General features: G+C 44.8%; 2 protein-coding genes across 2 annotated transcripts; both read right to left on the bottom strand.

Moving 5' to 3' along the window:
* Nucleotides 1-8,997: 8,997 nt before the first annotated feature.
* Nucleotides 8,998-11,482, bottom strand: Klp59C (Kinesin-like protein at 59C). Its single transcript, XM_001360361.4, has one exon. It carries the CDS (start codon nt 11,312-11,314, stop codon nt 9,080-9,082), a length of 2,235 nt encoding a protein of 744 aa, XP_001360398.2. The 5' UTR covers nt 11,315-11,482; the 3' UTR covers nt 8,998-9,079.
* Nucleotides 11,483-14,360: 2,878 nt separating this feature from the next.
* On the bottom strand, nt 14,361-15,836 carry Gpdh2 (Glycerol-3-phosphate dehydrogenase 2). Its single transcript, XM_001360360.4, has 6 exons — nt 15,564-15,836; nt 15,111-15,506; nt 14,877-15,060; nt 14,667-14,820; nt 14,512-14,604; nt 14,361-14,456 (listed from the first exon to the last, which is right to left on the bottom strand). Exons 1-6 carry the CDS (start codon nt 15,786-15,788, stop codon nt 14,426-14,428), a joined length of 1,083 nt encoding a protein of 360 aa, XP_001360397.2. The 5' UTR covers nt 15,789-15,836; the 3' UTR covers nt 14,361-14,425.
* Between the last annotated feature and the right edge of the window lie 55 nt (nt 15,837-15,891).

The raw sequence follows: 15,891 nt of genomic DNA, 5'->3' as shown, positions 1-15,891 counted from the left end.
CATAATTTATGGCCTTTGTGTGTTTTAGGTATTTGGTGTTTGCCAACAGTTTACAATCGGAAATTATTTAATATGTAAATAATGTAATGTAAATTCCTCACGTTTGTTTCATTGCTATATGATTTATGAGTTGAATTATTGTTTTTTCCGCTAGCCTTAATTGAAAAGCAATCAGGCTAAAAGTCAACTTTATCAATGAAAGATGAGTAAACGTTTTAAAGGGATGTACTCGCATTAAAGATGAGTGGAAAATGTATCAAGTTCTGTTGACATACCTTTTGGGCGGCACTGAAAGGAGTCCTTAGATAGAAATCAGTAAATATCTCGGAATAAATCACTGACAGCTCCACTTCAGAGCCGGCGCCTCATCAAATACCACCGACTTTTGCTTAAGCTCTGTTTCTGGTCCTCAGAGGCCGCCTCCTCGCTGCCTAAGCGCCTCCCAGATGGCTCACATATGGCAACTATTTGGCCGCAAATTGGTATAAATGATGGTGGATTAAGCCAAATGCTCACCATAAATAAGAATTCCAAATGTAGAGGGAATGGTTAATGAAGGAAGAAGACACTAACCGACTTGGACCGTACCCTGTCAGAAGGACTAGTATACTCCTGGATAAGCTTACCTCCAACATAGTTGGGAATGTTTTCAATTACCCAAGGTCACGATTGGGATAGTCAAAGGTCTAAAATTTTGAAAGGAAATGTCTGTAACGGACTTTTCTTACGCCACTATACCCTTTTTCAATTAGAGTATTCACACACCCAGGGAGAAAAATTCCCTCGAGGAAGGCCGGGCAATGCGGACGAAGCCAACACGCAGAAAAGTAGGCAATGATTTGTATTAATTGATAAGCATTTGCAACAAGTTATACATCCATACATACACCCAAGCCTACAGTAGCCATACTGTACACACGAATACACTCACACGAGCATACAGTCACACAGACGGACAGTCAACCAATGTGTATTCAAGTCAGACTCTGCGCACAGACCTCCAGCCTGAATACGTTTCATATTTGAGGTAGGATTTATCATATCAGATCATCGCCATGCGATAAGCCCCGTGAGGACTTTGAGAAAAAACTAGAACATAAACGTAAAAGCGAATGAAATTGGGGGGAGAAGAGAGAGAACAGAAAGCAATTGGGGGAAACAGAAAAGGATTCATAGAAAGACTTCATCAAAGGAAACAGAGCTCATGGCTCTAAACACACAGTTGAAAGTTTTCTAGACAAAAGGGAACTTCAAGAGATTCCAAAAGAAATCCTCTTTAAAGGAATACTGGGGGGTCTATCCTTAAATTATCAGAGAAAGGAAGATAATTAATAATATTTGCCAACTAATTATTAGGAAAACTCTCAACTTCAAGTAAGTTACTTGACGAACCAATAAAGAAAGGAATAGGGGAAAAACTGGCAGGGAAGATTTTACAGCAAAAAAGTGCATTCTTCCAACTTCTTCTATATGGAAAAAAAATACAAATATTTATTCCTCTTCCGCTTCCTGTTTTTTCAAAGTTTTATTTTTACTTCTTTGAGTCCTGTGCTTCTGCATAAAGTTTGCGCTTTTCTTGGTATCGGCAGAGGCGAGACGGGGGCTGGTTAGAGCCAAGAAAAATGTGCACTTGTCAGCAAAAGAAAAGCGCAAAAGCACGAAAGAAAGGAAAGAAAATCAAGCCAACGGAACGGAACGAAACGAAACGAAACGGAGATTTCTGCTGGACCCAAACCAAACAAAACTGCAGTCGAAATCATTAAAAAAATGTTCGCGTAATTGATAAAGGAAATGCGGGTGGGATGGTTGTCTGGAAAATGGTGGAACGGGGCGGAAGGGGGGTGGGGGGAGTGTAGGAAAAATGAAAGGAATGCGAAGAAGTTTGAGGTTGAGAAGCCTCAAGTTTATTGCAATGACATCGTTAAAAGTCTACCAAAGTACGAGTACACTTCTCCTGGTCTTCGTCCGCCTCCCTTTGGTCTCCATTTCTCCCCGAAAGACTTCCCTTTCTTTCTCATTTTCAAGTGACTATTCAGATGCCGAATTAGTGGCCACAAATTGGCCCGCCTCTCGCGTTCAAAAGAGCCAAGGGCAGTGGAGAGTGGGGGGCGGCAAAGATTCATTGCAGCAGATGGAAGATTAAGGAATGTGTGGTTAACTGTTGGCAATCTTTTCCCATACCCATACCCAAAGAACCATCCCCTTACCATTTAACAGCCGTTGGGAAAAGTTCTTGTAAAATGCAAATGAGGGAAATATTTTGCTCCTCTTCGTCTGCTGCCATTTGAGTTATTTGAACCAACTAAAACGCCATTCTGTGTGTATTTCCCTGGGAAACAAAGGGCAGCCCGAGAGGAGAGTCATGCAGAACTGACCTCGGGCCCCACCAAAAGTCTCCTTCAACCATTTCCACGGTACTTAAACCAAACTAACAAAAAGTTCGCTTTATTTTTCCCTTCTATTTGACTTGGCTTCTCTCTTTCTCTGAGGGAGAATGGGAAAACTATAAAGGATAGAAGGAGTGGGGGACTGCGTGAATTGGGGGAGATCCTCCGTTGCATAAGGCATTTGCATAAGTTGCTGTTAACCTTTTCCAACCCACTTGCCTCCTTTCGGTTCTGAGTGAAATTTGTTATGCCCCCCCCTATATGGGTAATAGAGGGGTATATTGTATTCGCGTGGACCGCAACAGCTGGATATCCTGGGCCTGAGAACCAGAGGTATCTTGTAGTCATGATATCCGCAAAAGTTTGCCTCCTCTTTGTTTTCTCATTTCGTGGTGAAGGAGACCACCGTCAGTGGAAAATGAAATGAAATAAAATGGAAAATGGATAACTTTTTGGTGGAAAAATATTTAGTTTTGAACTTGGCGGCCGCTCCACACCAATAAAATAACGAAACTAAAGTTAAAAGATACGATATTTTAACGTTTCAGATTTCCCCAAAGAGAGACAAAAGCACGACAAATAAATCAATACAATTTTCGGTGCCTTTTAGCCTTTTTGCGTGTCCTGCCCCCGGGGGCAAAAACAATCAAAATCAATTGAGGAAATATACTTTTTTCTGGCGTTGTATCGTATATATTATATATCTGTGGTGCCGGGGTGCCGGCAGCCATGCACTGCCACGCCCACTATTACCAAAGCGTATGTCTAGAAGGGAGTGGAAAAAATTAAAGCCCAAATTAAAGCCCCAATTGAGTTGTGGGGAAATACAGTTTGGTGGAAAATTTAACAAAAATTTGCCAGTGAGAGAGTGTAGTAGAAACAATTGTCTTTTAAGGATTAGATCAGATGTCCATGTCAAAGGAGCCTAAGAGTTATTCCCTCTCGAGTGTGTTGTGCGATATATATATATCGGGAAGAAGATGCCTATTACGGACATTTAGCGTCTGTTTACCGTAGACAGTCATCTTTTTAACAGCATTTATATCCGCCACCCTATCCCAGATGTATCCATAAGCCGAATCTGACACAAAACTTTTGGCTTAATTAAACATATAATAATGGCTTGAATTGTGCTTGTGCTTGAGGGGACTTTGTAGACTTTGACAAGACAAGAGTGGGGGGCGGGCAGTAGGGCGGAAGGAAAAGTTGTATGCTCTTCCGTGGATAAGACAGAGTTTCCCCCATGGACTTGTGCTGTCCACGCCATGTCAATGCCAAGTTCAAGTAGTCATCCCCTTCTAACTCGTACCCTCCAAAAAGGGTGAACAATAATAAAACAATAGGTCTGGAGAGAGCCAACACCCACATACATGTGTACATCTTTATGTGTGCGTGCGTGTGTGTTTGTATAAAGAGGAAAAAGTTTTGGTTATTTTTATGTGTTCACATTATTTTTTGCTGCTGTTTGCACTTTATTACATTTTGACAAACGGACAAGAAGTTTTCCTTCCTGCCAACACTTTTCCTTCGTCTGCTTTCAACTGACACATGAATATCCCTTTGAAGGGGAGGGGCGGTGGCCAGCAGTTGATTGTTGACTGGCCAAAATTATGTTGTTCTTTGGGAGTGAAAACAACAAGTGCCAAGATCATAAAGTAAACCAAACAACTTTACTCTAGCGGCCCCCAGATGAGCAGTACATTTGTAGCACCCCAAACGACTCCATAAACTTTCACAGTCTGTGGGCGTCGTCATCCCATCGTTCCGTCATCCCATCATCCGGTTCCGGTTTGAGTTTAATTTTCTGGCTTATTTTTTGTGCTCATTTTTCAGGAAGAAATCAATAACCGAATTTATTATTCAACAGCAAACAAGAAACTCGAAATTAACTCGAGCTCCAGGCCCAGGACCCTCTCAAGGCCATCGTTTGGGCCAAGGTTGCCGCAAATTAAAATTATAAAAAGAAATCATGTACAAGTACAAGAATATACTCGTATACAAAAATTCATACTTGAGCAGCACTCGAGTACAGCTGTTTGTGTGGGTATTTGGTGAGTGCTCGAGGGTCGGCCTCCAAGTCACGCGATTGTGCCCTAAAGCCAGGAGAGGAGTGCCTTGACTCGGCTGGCTTTTCGAGTGCGTTTTCCATTTAATTACTGTTTTCTGACTGCTGCTTTTTCACTGCCCTGTCCTCCCACTCTGTGAAGGAGTGTATTTGCAACTGGCGGCGGACTCAGGCAGCTGAATGTGTCATAATGGGCTTGTTACAGCCCATACAGTCTATTGATTGGTAACCAATTTGAATCATTTATGCACCTAGTCGTATTAAAGGGTCCTTGGTCTGTGGGAAAATTCATTTGCTTGGGCCTACTTCCTCATTTAGGTCCCATAAATGATGCCAGGCAAATGAGATTTTCAGTTCGAGAGACTCTTGATAAGCTGTGCTCCTAGTTGACTTTGAAATTAGCTTCCTTTTAGGCTTTATTTGTGCCCATAGTAAGCTCCAGGATCCGTTTACCTCTGGACACATGGGTAATCAAAGGTGGACTCGGATTCGGATGCAGAAAAGGAGTCTGGAAATGGGAATTCAGGAACACTTAAATGCTTCTCGACACTGAATTCAGTCATTATGAGGTTTGGGGGAACCATAATATCCAAACACATCCTTCCTGCTTCGCTGAGCCGCATTCTGGTTCAACTCCTGGAGCTGGTGCCACGAATAGTTTGTGCCTTCAACCGTTTGCATATTTTGTAATTTTATTTTTTGGTGAATATGTATATTTTTCTTCGTGGCCCAGAACGAGGCGAAAAGAGAGAAGAGAGACAAGTGGAGCGAGGGATTCCGAGTCATGTGTGGCAGACATGCATAATTCAAAACGTGGCTGGGAAAATGTTTGCCCTGCCCTGGCATGTGGGTGTCGGCGTTTCTATATGCGTCGGTGTGTGTGTGTGTGTTAGCCACTTTTTATGTTAGTAATTCGACTATGGGGACATGTCTGAGTGTCCTCTCGTCCTCGTGTGTCTCTGTGTGTGGGTGTGGGTGTGTGTGTTGTGTGCTAACGCAATTTTCGTATGAAAGCTGGCCAAAAAAGAGAGGAACGAAATGCCACCGCCATCGCCACCGCCACCGCCACCGCCTTCGCCTTCTGTTTGACATATTTTTCACACAACGTCTGCTTGTTAAATTGTTGGCGGCAATTTTGAGGTTAGCGTGACAAACACAAGCACACTAGCGCAGCGCGCACGCATGCACAGACATGTATGTACATGTACCGTGGCTTGCAAGGACATGTGGCAGTGCAGCCAACTTGATGTTTGTCAAGTTCTTCGGGGCGATACGAGTATGCGACTATAGTGGCTGTTGCAGGCATTCCATGCCCCGTGGCTCGGCAGTCACAGCTTGCTGCTCTTTCGTTTCTCATTTTTCACACATTTCCACTCTGCTGTGTGGCCAGGGGAATGATAATGTCCTTATAAAGGATGGCCAGTGCCATATAATCAGATCAAGAATATACGCTTGTTTGATATCTAAGGATGTACTCTAGGATGTTCAAGGATATCAAAATGAAACAAATTGAATTTCGTTATTTAAAGGATGGTACAAGCTTATATTCTATAAGAAATAAATGAGTAAAGAGTCTCTCATCGGAGAACATCCTTCCACTGCATTTTGAAGCATATTTTTCTATTAATATATTCCTTCGAATATGTTCGAAAAGTATAGCCCCAGATTGTTAACTATTTATGATTGGATATATTCTTTTCTTCAGTGTTTTGAAGTCTTGTAAGGAACCCAAACTGCTTGCAGCCCATTGGATAAACTTGCCTCTATACCCTCTCGGAGGGCATTGAAAAGGTGGGCAAGTGAAAATTGAAATGAAACCCTTGCCCTTCCCTGCACACTTGGTCCCTGTTGTGGCCCTGTTCATCTCACACCATTTTTTAATGGACTTTAACCTACGTCTGACAGTGTTTGTAAATATGCAAAGTTCGTTTTTATCTTTGCAAATTTCTCTCTGACGTTTTCCATACGGTGGCACGCGAATGGAGAATGGGAGAAAAAGAGAGCTGGGGCAAGGCAAGGCAAGGCAACGCGAGGCGAGAGAAGGAGAACTGAATTGAGAATCGCTTGCATGTTTAGCACTTGACGGCTTAATGGCGAACAATTTGGGTTAAGACAAAAGGCAACGCCCCTTGCCGACTCAGCTGGACGACGGCTCTTGCCGTCAGGGCCCTGGATTAAGGGACGATGAGGAGGCGAAGGCGGAAGCGGTCACTGGGAGAGCTTAAATAAGGACATTTCAATTATTGTAAGAGGCTTTAAGCGAGGCCTTTGTGGTTCAGCAAGTTATGGAAATTTTAATTCAAATTTAAAACTGCTGCAAATGCATGCCGTAATCGGTTTCCTGAAAACGGAATGCATTCGAAAATATGACAATCTTATTTATTTTCTCGCCTCGAAGGAGAATTATTTTAACTGAGCCCGTAATTCGCAACATAAATAATTCGCCCCAAGCCTGGCACAACAGTTGAAGCGTCGACAGAAGGGACAGCACCAGACAGGATACGGACACGACTCAGTGTTGTCCAGTATCCGCTGCCCACTCAACCAATAGCCTGTAGGCAAACGCAACCGACATGGCTTATTGGGGGCCCTCGGGTGGGGCTTAACAAACATGCAGCTGCCAACAATTTATTGGCCGGACAATGACAACGACAAAGTCCGAGCAGGACAATTATCATTGCCAACATGCATCCAGCAAAATGAGGGATTGGCGGAAGTGGAAGGGAAGTGCCAAAGGACTGCTTAAACCACTCTTCGATCAAATTTTTATTTGTTGGAATAACGTACATGCATATAAGATCGGTTTACACGATTACCACATGGAAATCAAGCTCTAAGTGGAGGTCTTTTAAGGTATTTTAACGTATAACGAAAGTATCATTTGTGGGATGTGCTGCTGCTATACTAGCACTAGCTCATTGATATTTCGCCCACTAGCGGAGCATCTAGATTTCCACCTACTCGCCAGCTGAATCCCTGCTATTATATTTCTTTCCTTGGGGCTGCGCTGCCACGAGCAAAGTTTTATCCAAAACACTTTCGTGGCAAGGTCTTTCGACTCAAGTTGAACCATTTGATAGAGAGGGAGCTCTTCTTGTTGGAGTCCTGGAGTTGCAAAGTGCATTAGACGCAAAGTAATCGATATATAGGAGGACGGCGGGGGCTTGGCGGGGGAACGATGCCAGCGTCTGAAGACGGCTTTCAGCTTTCAACCAAGAAATGTGTTTGATGTGTTTCGTTCCTTTTCGGGGGTCTTATCGGTCGCTCTTTAGAAATTTGTTTATCCAACGTTAAGTTTACATTAATGCGACTTATCAGTTTCCTCAAAATTGAAATGTTTGCACTTGACTGATTCCGTACGCGATGCCTTCCGGTTTTGTTTGCTCTGTCTCCTTTCTTGTCGGTGTACATATGTACATAGAGTATGTATGTGTGCATGTGCCCATCAAATTTACTCACTTACTTATTTAGGTAGCAATGCTAATGGCATATTAGAAAGGATGGATATGAAGGCGCGGGGGAACCGTGCGGGTGCATCTCACTAGCTGGTTTAATGCCAGGTTAGGTAAACACTTGGGAAACGAATTAACTTTAAGCCGCAAAATTTGTGCTCTTGTGTGTGCCAGGGTTTTCGTGTGGGTGCGAGGGCAAGTGTGCACACATAAATGCTCGTAATTGTTTATTTACATTACTTGACATAAGATTAAAGACGCTTTTGATTAACGACGCGAGTGACGGCAGGGACTTGAACATGAAATGGCAAACATTAAATCGTTGACAGCCGTAGAAGACGGCAAACATTCGAGCCACAACATTAATTTCCCTTTTAATTACTCGTAATATATTTCAAGTGAGGTTTAAGTGGATCTCTTAGCTTCGATTTCGATTTGAAATGAAATTCCTGGTTAATACTGATACTCTTCTTAGTTCGATTTCAATTAATGTGAAACGTTTTGGAGTAACATAAAATTTGCCTGCTTCAACCATATTTATTCTGCCTTGGGCATTTATGGAGGGGATTTACGCGAAAAAAAGCCAAAAAGTCAAGCCAGATAAAAAAAAAGAAAAAAAAGAACCACTGAGTGAAAGTGGGAGAGGGAGAGAGGGAGCTGGGAGTTAGGGCAAAGCCGCCGTAAGCCATAATTTAATATATTGACACAAAGCTTTGTCGTAAGACGTGTCTTTGCACCATCATAATCCCCAATATTGTATATTGACAGCTGTCAAAGGAGCCACGCCACTTCCCGTCTCCTCCCAGCAGTACGCAGAAAAAAAGCCAAGAGAAAAACTGAAAGAAAGAAGTAAGTTTTTGGCTTAGTACGCAACTATGCGGAAAATATTTGCTCTTAGTTCGAGTTGGGCCACAGTCTAGAGATGGAAATGTTTTGAGTATAGGCTGAGGGCCTAAGCCCAGGCGCACAGATTGGCACACAAATGAACTAGGAATGAGGCCAGTAGTGTGGGTAATACGGAGGATGCTTTAAGGTAATAGGTGAAGCTCTTCGAATGGTGAATGAATGTCCACGTTTTCAGCTAGCTAAAAGATTTTACTTCCTCTGATTCTTTTTATTCAGATCCAAGACTTGTTTTATATATTAGATAATGTGTGTGTTGTAGAAATCATGATTTAGAACTCGTTCTCACGGGATCTTTTTACCAGGTCCAAGGCTTTGGACAGCAGCAGCGAGGCATCTTGGAACACCTCCGAGTTTCGTGGGTTCCCCTCCGTGTTCCGTGAGTTCAACTCCGTGTTTCGTGAGTTCCCCTCCGTGTGTCGTGAGTTCCCCTCCGTGTGTCGTGAGTTCCCCTCCGTGCTCCGTGAGTTCACCTCCGAATGTCTTGAGTTTACCTCCGAATGTCTTGAGTTCACCTCCGAATGCCGTGAGCTCACCTCCGAATGTCTTGAGTTCACCTCCGAATGCCTTGAGTTCACCTCCGCATGCCTTGAGTTCATCTCCGATTGCCGTGAGTTCATCTCCGATTGCCGTGAGTTCACCTCCGAATGCCGTGAGCACATCTGCGGTACGGGTTTATGTAAATTGGGAGGATTATACTGCTCCCGTTCGGGTCTTCTGTTCTCGTTCGGATTTGAGCAGTAGGTCAGAGCGTCCATTTCCAAAGATCGACGGGTTCTTGTCGTTCTGTTCGAGTGGTTTTCCACGACCGGTAGGGATGTGGAGGAGACGAACCATTGCAAGTTGGTCAGGGACTGTGAAGCCTGGGTTGGACTGATGATATCCGGAAGGGAATTGGTTTCAACCAGGCTGCTTCCCGATACGGACGGGGCTGCCACCACGGAAGTGGACCGAGAGAAACGCTTTGGGGACACTGTCTGTGCCGTAAGCTCCTTGACGCGATCCGCATATCGGAGGGTGTTCAGTGTGTGCTCCACGCAGCGCAGACCCGGCGAGATCGTCGCTATCATGCAGGTCTTTACCTTCTTTCCGATGAAGGAGTCGCGCAGCACCTGGGTGAGCTTGCAGCCACGGAATGGAATGTGGCCCGATTGACGACCCAGAGCCCGGATGCACTCCTTCAGTACCAGCAGGGACTTGTTGATCTCGGCGCCTTCCAGGCGTGTCCTTCGATCCGCACTGGAGTTGTCCGCCCCCCGCTCGTTTCCGGCCAGATCGATCAGCGAGAGTTTTCCATGGAGACGGTACGTGTTCGCGGATCGCAGAACAATTTGGAAAATGGCATGGGAGCGAGAAGACTTGCAGTTGGCCGAGGTATGGCCTGAGGTGCGGGCACAGTTGCCCTGCTCCAGGAGTGACAGGACATCGGCGGTGCAGCGCGCTGGCCTTTCGGTGAGACCCACCACCTGGACCTGCTGGTGGCTATCCTCGAGGACGCGCAACTGCGCTCTGCCCGGAGTCAAGAGGTCGTAGATCCGCGATCCGTAGATCTCGAAAAAGCTGCAGGTCACCCTCAGTCCCAGGCCGGCGTTCGCCGGGTCCGCCAAAGTGCTGAAGACATCGGTGGCCGCCATCGCATAGATGCCGTCCATCACGTTCTGCTGCTTTCCCGTGAATTCTCCCCCCATTGTGTGGGTCTTGCCGCTCCCGGTCTGCCCATAAGCGAAGCACGTGGCCATTCCGCCATCAAATATGTGCCGGATCAGGGGACGGGCAGTATAATTGTAGACGGTGGCGTTTGAGCAGGCCTCGTCGAAGGTATAGTCGAAGCGGAAGTTGTGGTTCTCAAGGAATCGCACAAGGTTCACGTGCCTGCGCGGCGCGTGCGCCACCAGCATGTCCGCCCGGGGCATGCTGATCACGTCCAGCTCGCGCTCGGCCAGCTCCTTCCGGTTGAGAGGGCGCTTCCGCACACACACCACAATTCCGTGCCTCTTCAGGGGGCCCGGAAAGCCCATGTTCTCCAGCGGTCGGCTCTCCATCTGCATCCGATAAAAGCGGATCATCCTGGCAGTGTCCCAGTTGGAGTCGCACCGATCAGATCCACCGAGAACGTCCCTCTGCTGATGCCGCTCCTGCCGGCTGGCCGACCGCTGCCTGGGCGCGGCACTGCCCACCTTCAGGCGCTGCAGTGGGTACGGTGCATTGCCAGCCGGCAGACGTTGCATCAGGGTGTTCACCATTATACTGGCGCTCAGTGTGGAGGCTCTGGGTGGAATGGAGGCCATTCCTGCCACGTTCCCTCTTCGCTGTACCGCGAAAATTTCCGGATTCATTTCAATGATCTGGGACAGCGTAATCTCCTTGCCACGCGTGCAATCGCCCTCGGGCCATTCCACGGTCACGGAGCTATTGGCCCCGCCATCCAGCTTGATGATACTCGCCAGCTGGACCCGTCCATCCGTGCGGCGTATGAGCACCTTCTGCGTTATCGAGAGCAGATCCATATAGCCGCAGATGCACAACGAAACACGATATTTTTGGCTTGGTTTTGGTTTCTACAACAACAATTTATGCGACTGCGAATTTGACCAAAACTATGGGACACTTAAATTTTTAGGAGGTGCTTCGAATATAATATGTAAAAACGGTTACGACAAACATTTCGAATGACTATTGATGAAAGGAAATTGTTTTTAGTTTCTACTAAACAGAGTTGTTGGAGACTTGAGTGAGGATCATAGGATTAGATTAAATCTTCTAGAGTTTGGTATACTCCTTCTTCACCTTCAATGTTCATTTTTCGTGATTCACCCACGGATCCGCAGTGTCCGGATGGCTCTGTTCAATTAAGTTCCCGATAAAGTGACCAAAGCTTCACGGCTGATTAGGACATTCTATAACTTAAGACCTGGTAAAACAACAGCAAATACATGTGTAAGACAGGAAATATGGTAAGTGGTGGAGCCTTCTCTACCGAGATTGTTTTAGCTATTTGTTCAATTTGAGGGCAAACAAGACAACTGGCAGCCACAATAACCAAATCAACAAAGCGCCACCACTGCTGCCATTTGTCGGTGGTGTTTGCCCAGTGGGTGGGGTGGCTTTTGGCCATGTTCAACACGAAATGAAATGAAGTATTCTTTTAGGCACACACACACACGCCCACACCCACACGTATATAGTAGAAATAGAGAGGGTACAAGATACAGATACGTTTGCATAAGCCGAGACGTGTGTAACGTACCAAATTGTTATTTATTTTTTGAAGTGCTTGCACATCGCTCTTTCTATTCCCTCTCTCTCTCTCTCTCTCTCTCTGTCTCCCTCTCTCTCATTTCGGGAAAGGTGTAACTGTGGCACAAAGCATGCGAGTACTCGTATCTGTTACGGTTACGTTACTGCCTGTGTGCGTAGCGCACAGATACGTGCAACTTGTTTCAGTCTTCACTGGCATCTTGTTTGCTATTTGGCGTCACATTTTGGCAAATTTACCGTGTAATTATCAGCAAAAACGAACGAAGAACGAAGAACGAGCCAAAAGGCTTTAAGCCAGATCCCCAACCAAAAATGCAACAAGAATTGGGCAAATAAAGTACGAGTAGTACCACTGGCTGCCGCCTGATATGCAAATTTTCATCGGTTTTCCATGTCCGACTGACTGCACTGTACCCCGGGCCAGTTCTATTTGCCTTCCTCCATGGAATGGCATATTTGTTTAGCCAGCGGCGTACAGGCCCGTACCGGCCCTCTTCCGCCAGACAGTTGTGGAATTTTCATTTCCATTTTTAGCTACCAATTTTGGACTTGCATCTGCCGCACGTAAGCTCCATATTTGCACCGTGTCCGCCTAAACTGAAAATGCAAAACGAACTAATAATAAAGCAATTGGAATGGTGGAATATTTGCAGGATTTTACAAAAAAATTAAATTTCAAATAAATCTGAACAAAATTGCTTTTCCATTGAAATGGTACATTTGGACATTCAGTGGCATCGCATGTGACACATTTTAATTGCTGTTGGCATATTATTTTAACCGCAGAAAATGTTCAGTAGGTTTAAATGAAAATTTGACTTGTGAGATATTTAATTCCCTCTGAACGAAAGTCAGAAATTCAGCAAAAATACAGTGCTGCTAATAGTTTTGGGGATTCCTGCCTTTTTAGCCCTCCATCTAAGAGCCTCTTTTTATTTTATTATTAAGTTATATATGATGCATCATTCCAAAAAAAAGTATCATAGCCAGGACTGGCAACATTCTAATCAAATAAAATAGTTAGCCATCAGAATGGATTAAATGGTATTCGGTGGCATAATCAAGTAGAGCAATTTTGACATTTCAACTAATCCCCTTATATGATCCCCCCTTACATTCAATCAGCCCAAGCGTTAAGCCCTTTGCCATTTTCATTTTCATTTTATTATGCCGCCAGAAATCGGAAATACTAAAAACTAAATGAATTGCGTAAATAATTTATTAAATAACCATCGAACAGTAGATTAATTTGGGGATATATACGATGATTTTTTTTAGTTGGGCATCATGCTTTGGTTTTGTTTAATCGGCCTTGTGTAATGCTCATTGTTGGTTTTTCGGGAATTTGAGAATTGATTTGAGTTCCTTTTAGAACAGCATTTGAAAGTTCCGAACAATGTAGCGCTGGAACCAATTCTCCTGTGGCTTTGGACGCAGATCCTCCCAAAAGTAGTATATAGCTTCATCCAGAATATTATTGACTTTGCTCATGCTTGCTCCAAGTACGCTTTCATTTTCCGGATCGATAATGTCCAAGCCGATGGAAAGAAAAAAAACCACAGTAGCGACCTTCAGTAAAATATTTGATAACATTTTTAAAAGACTCCCTTTGGCACTGAACGCTATGATAGATTGATTTAAATTCGATCAAAAATCGGAGAAAAAGGAAAAACACAAATTTTGTTACTGGTTGTAGGTCTCGTCTCTCTTTTGTGAATGAATACAAACTGAACTCTCAACAGAATTCTGTATGATAGTTTGATTCAAATTCAAAAGGAGATCGTGATGTAGTTGATTGAACCCTGTCCGGAGGGTTTTGAGGTTCAGTTTTGAGGAGGGAGGCTTGACAAGTTCTCCAGTGGATGCTCCCATTTCCTCAATTTCGATTGGGGAGCACTTCAACTGTAGTACAATACCATATCGAGACGAAGAATGGAACAACTAGTGTATGTTGTATAGTAGAGAAACGAGAAACAATAAGAAAGCAATGCGGCTTTCCGTCCCATTCAGCCAGGAACCACACAAAGCCCCCACCAAGCGCCTGGTTGAAGTGATTTCCGTTGTACGAGTCATCAGAACAGTCCAACAAGTGCTCGGAGCGTTGGTGCATTCAATGGAGTGCACTCTCCGCAAAGGAACACTTGAACTGCAGAAGGAAAAGACGCACAATACAATGCAGATGTCGAGGGGCTTTGTTTGAATATTGAGTCCTGCGTTTGCCGGGACTTGCCGGGCAAATATAACCAAGGCTTTATATGCCCCATTTCACAGAATAATAAAAAAGAATAAACCAAATTGCTGTTTTTCTGTTCTGTTCTATTCTTCTCGGTTCTGATTTATTTTAAACTGGGGACCAGCCTTCAAAGCTGGAAAGTGTGTTGCGGATGGAAGCTGCAACGAAAAAAGTTAGATTTTCCTGTGATACCAATAGGAATGAAGGCCTTACATGTCCTCGCTGGCCTGACACAAGGCCTCCACGAGGCGTGTCAGCGGTAGATCTCCCATGCAGATTTTATAGACCGTTGTAAACAGTGGAAATCTGTAAAAAAACAAACAGGGGTAACGTATCAGAAAATGCCAGTAAAAGGCTCTCGAGCGCACTTGTCCACCAATCCTTTTTTCTTGAGTAAAATGTGAACCAGTTCGGCAGTGACTGGACCCAAGGGCTCATGGCCTGATATTAGTATATGCTCCAGTTCGCACAGAGGCTTCCCAGTCTTCACAAAGGCCTCGGCCAGCTTCCGATTACGATTGGCTAAAAAGAACAATTCCTAAACTGGACTTATGGATCTGTATAAAGAAACCGCTTGCCGTAACAGCTGGTGACCAAATCGGATATGCCGCAGGCCTCAAAGAAGGTGCCCATGCGGCAGCCCGGATAGAAGACATCCACAAACTGCAGCATCTCCAGGAAACCCCTACGAATAATGCCCGCCTTGGTGTTCTCGTTCAGTTCCATGCCATCAGAGCAGCCGGCAGCAAAGGCAATGATGTTCTACGTGATAGTTCAAGGTCAGAGCAAATTGAGTTAGCACAGATATTTACCCTTAAAGTAGAACAGATCTCCACACAGTCAGCATCTTCGGTGACCACCACTCGAAATGTTTCCGACTTGAAGATGTCCCGAAGCACGCGGTAGTACTTCTGATCACGACAACCCACAGTGCCCTCGGCAAAGTTATCATTGGCCAACTCGTGGGCCAAATTGCAACCTACCATAACGGAGCAGGAAACCTTCAACTGTCGCATGATAATCTGAGAGATCAGTATGATCTGTCCATCGTCTCCCCGCTCGAATCCTTTGATCAGGGAGACGGCATGGGCCGTGGGCTTTACCTTGCCCAACAGGGTCTTGCAGCAGCTGCTGACGAAGGTCGGGGGTATGGCAAATATCAGGATGTCGGAGTCCCTGGCAGCAGTCACAATATCATCCACAGCCACCTGAAAATCAGTGCTACACTGTGCTGGACGAAGACTCTAATGGATCGATGCGCTTACAATATTTTCAGGCAACACAAAGTCCGGCATGTACTTCACATTGATGTGGGTTGTGTTGATGATTTCGGTAAGCTTTCGACCCTCAACTATTTCCTCGTACACATACATGTAGACCTTCGGCTCCATTGTGTTGGCCATTGCGGCCACATTCCTGCCCACATTTCGGGCTATGGTCGTGGCCCAATTGCCAGATCCAATGATGCATGTCGATATCTTATCGGCCATCTTATAGTCTAGAAAGTGTATTAATCCGAGAGATTTTATTATTGAATTGATTATAAAGACTAAAGCACCTATGATTCGGCAGTATGCATAGATAGAAAGAAAT

This window comes from Drosophila pseudoobscura, chromosome 3 (genome assembly GCF_009870125.1).
Source record: "Drosophila pseudoobscura strain MV-25-SWS-2005 chromosome 3, UCI_Dpse_MV25, whole genome shotgun sequence".
Lineage (NCBI taxonomy): Eukaryota > Metazoa > Arthropoda > Insecta > Diptera > Drosophilidae > Drosophila > Drosophila pseudoobscura.
This window is presented reverse-complemented; position numbering and strand designations above follow the sequence as displayed.

Bases quoted from the DNA above. Each gene is read 5' to 3' on its own strand.
- Klp59C (XM_001360361.4), bottom strand. From the start codon at position 11,314: ATGGATCTGCTCTCGATAACGCAGAAGGTGCTCATACGCCGCACGGAT.
- Gpdh2 (XM_001360360.4), bottom strand. From the start codon at position 15,788: ATGGCCGATAAGATATCGACATGCATCATTGGATCTGGCAATTGGGCC. The intron at 15,061-15,110 runs GTAAATATCTGT...ACTATCACGTAG, and splicing joins AGATCTGTTCTACTTTAAGG to AACATCATTGCCTTTGCTGC. The intron at 14,457-14,511 runs GTAAGGCCTTCA...TTTTCGTTGCAG, and splicing joins TGTCAGGCCAGCGAGGACAT to CTTCCATCCGCAACACACTT.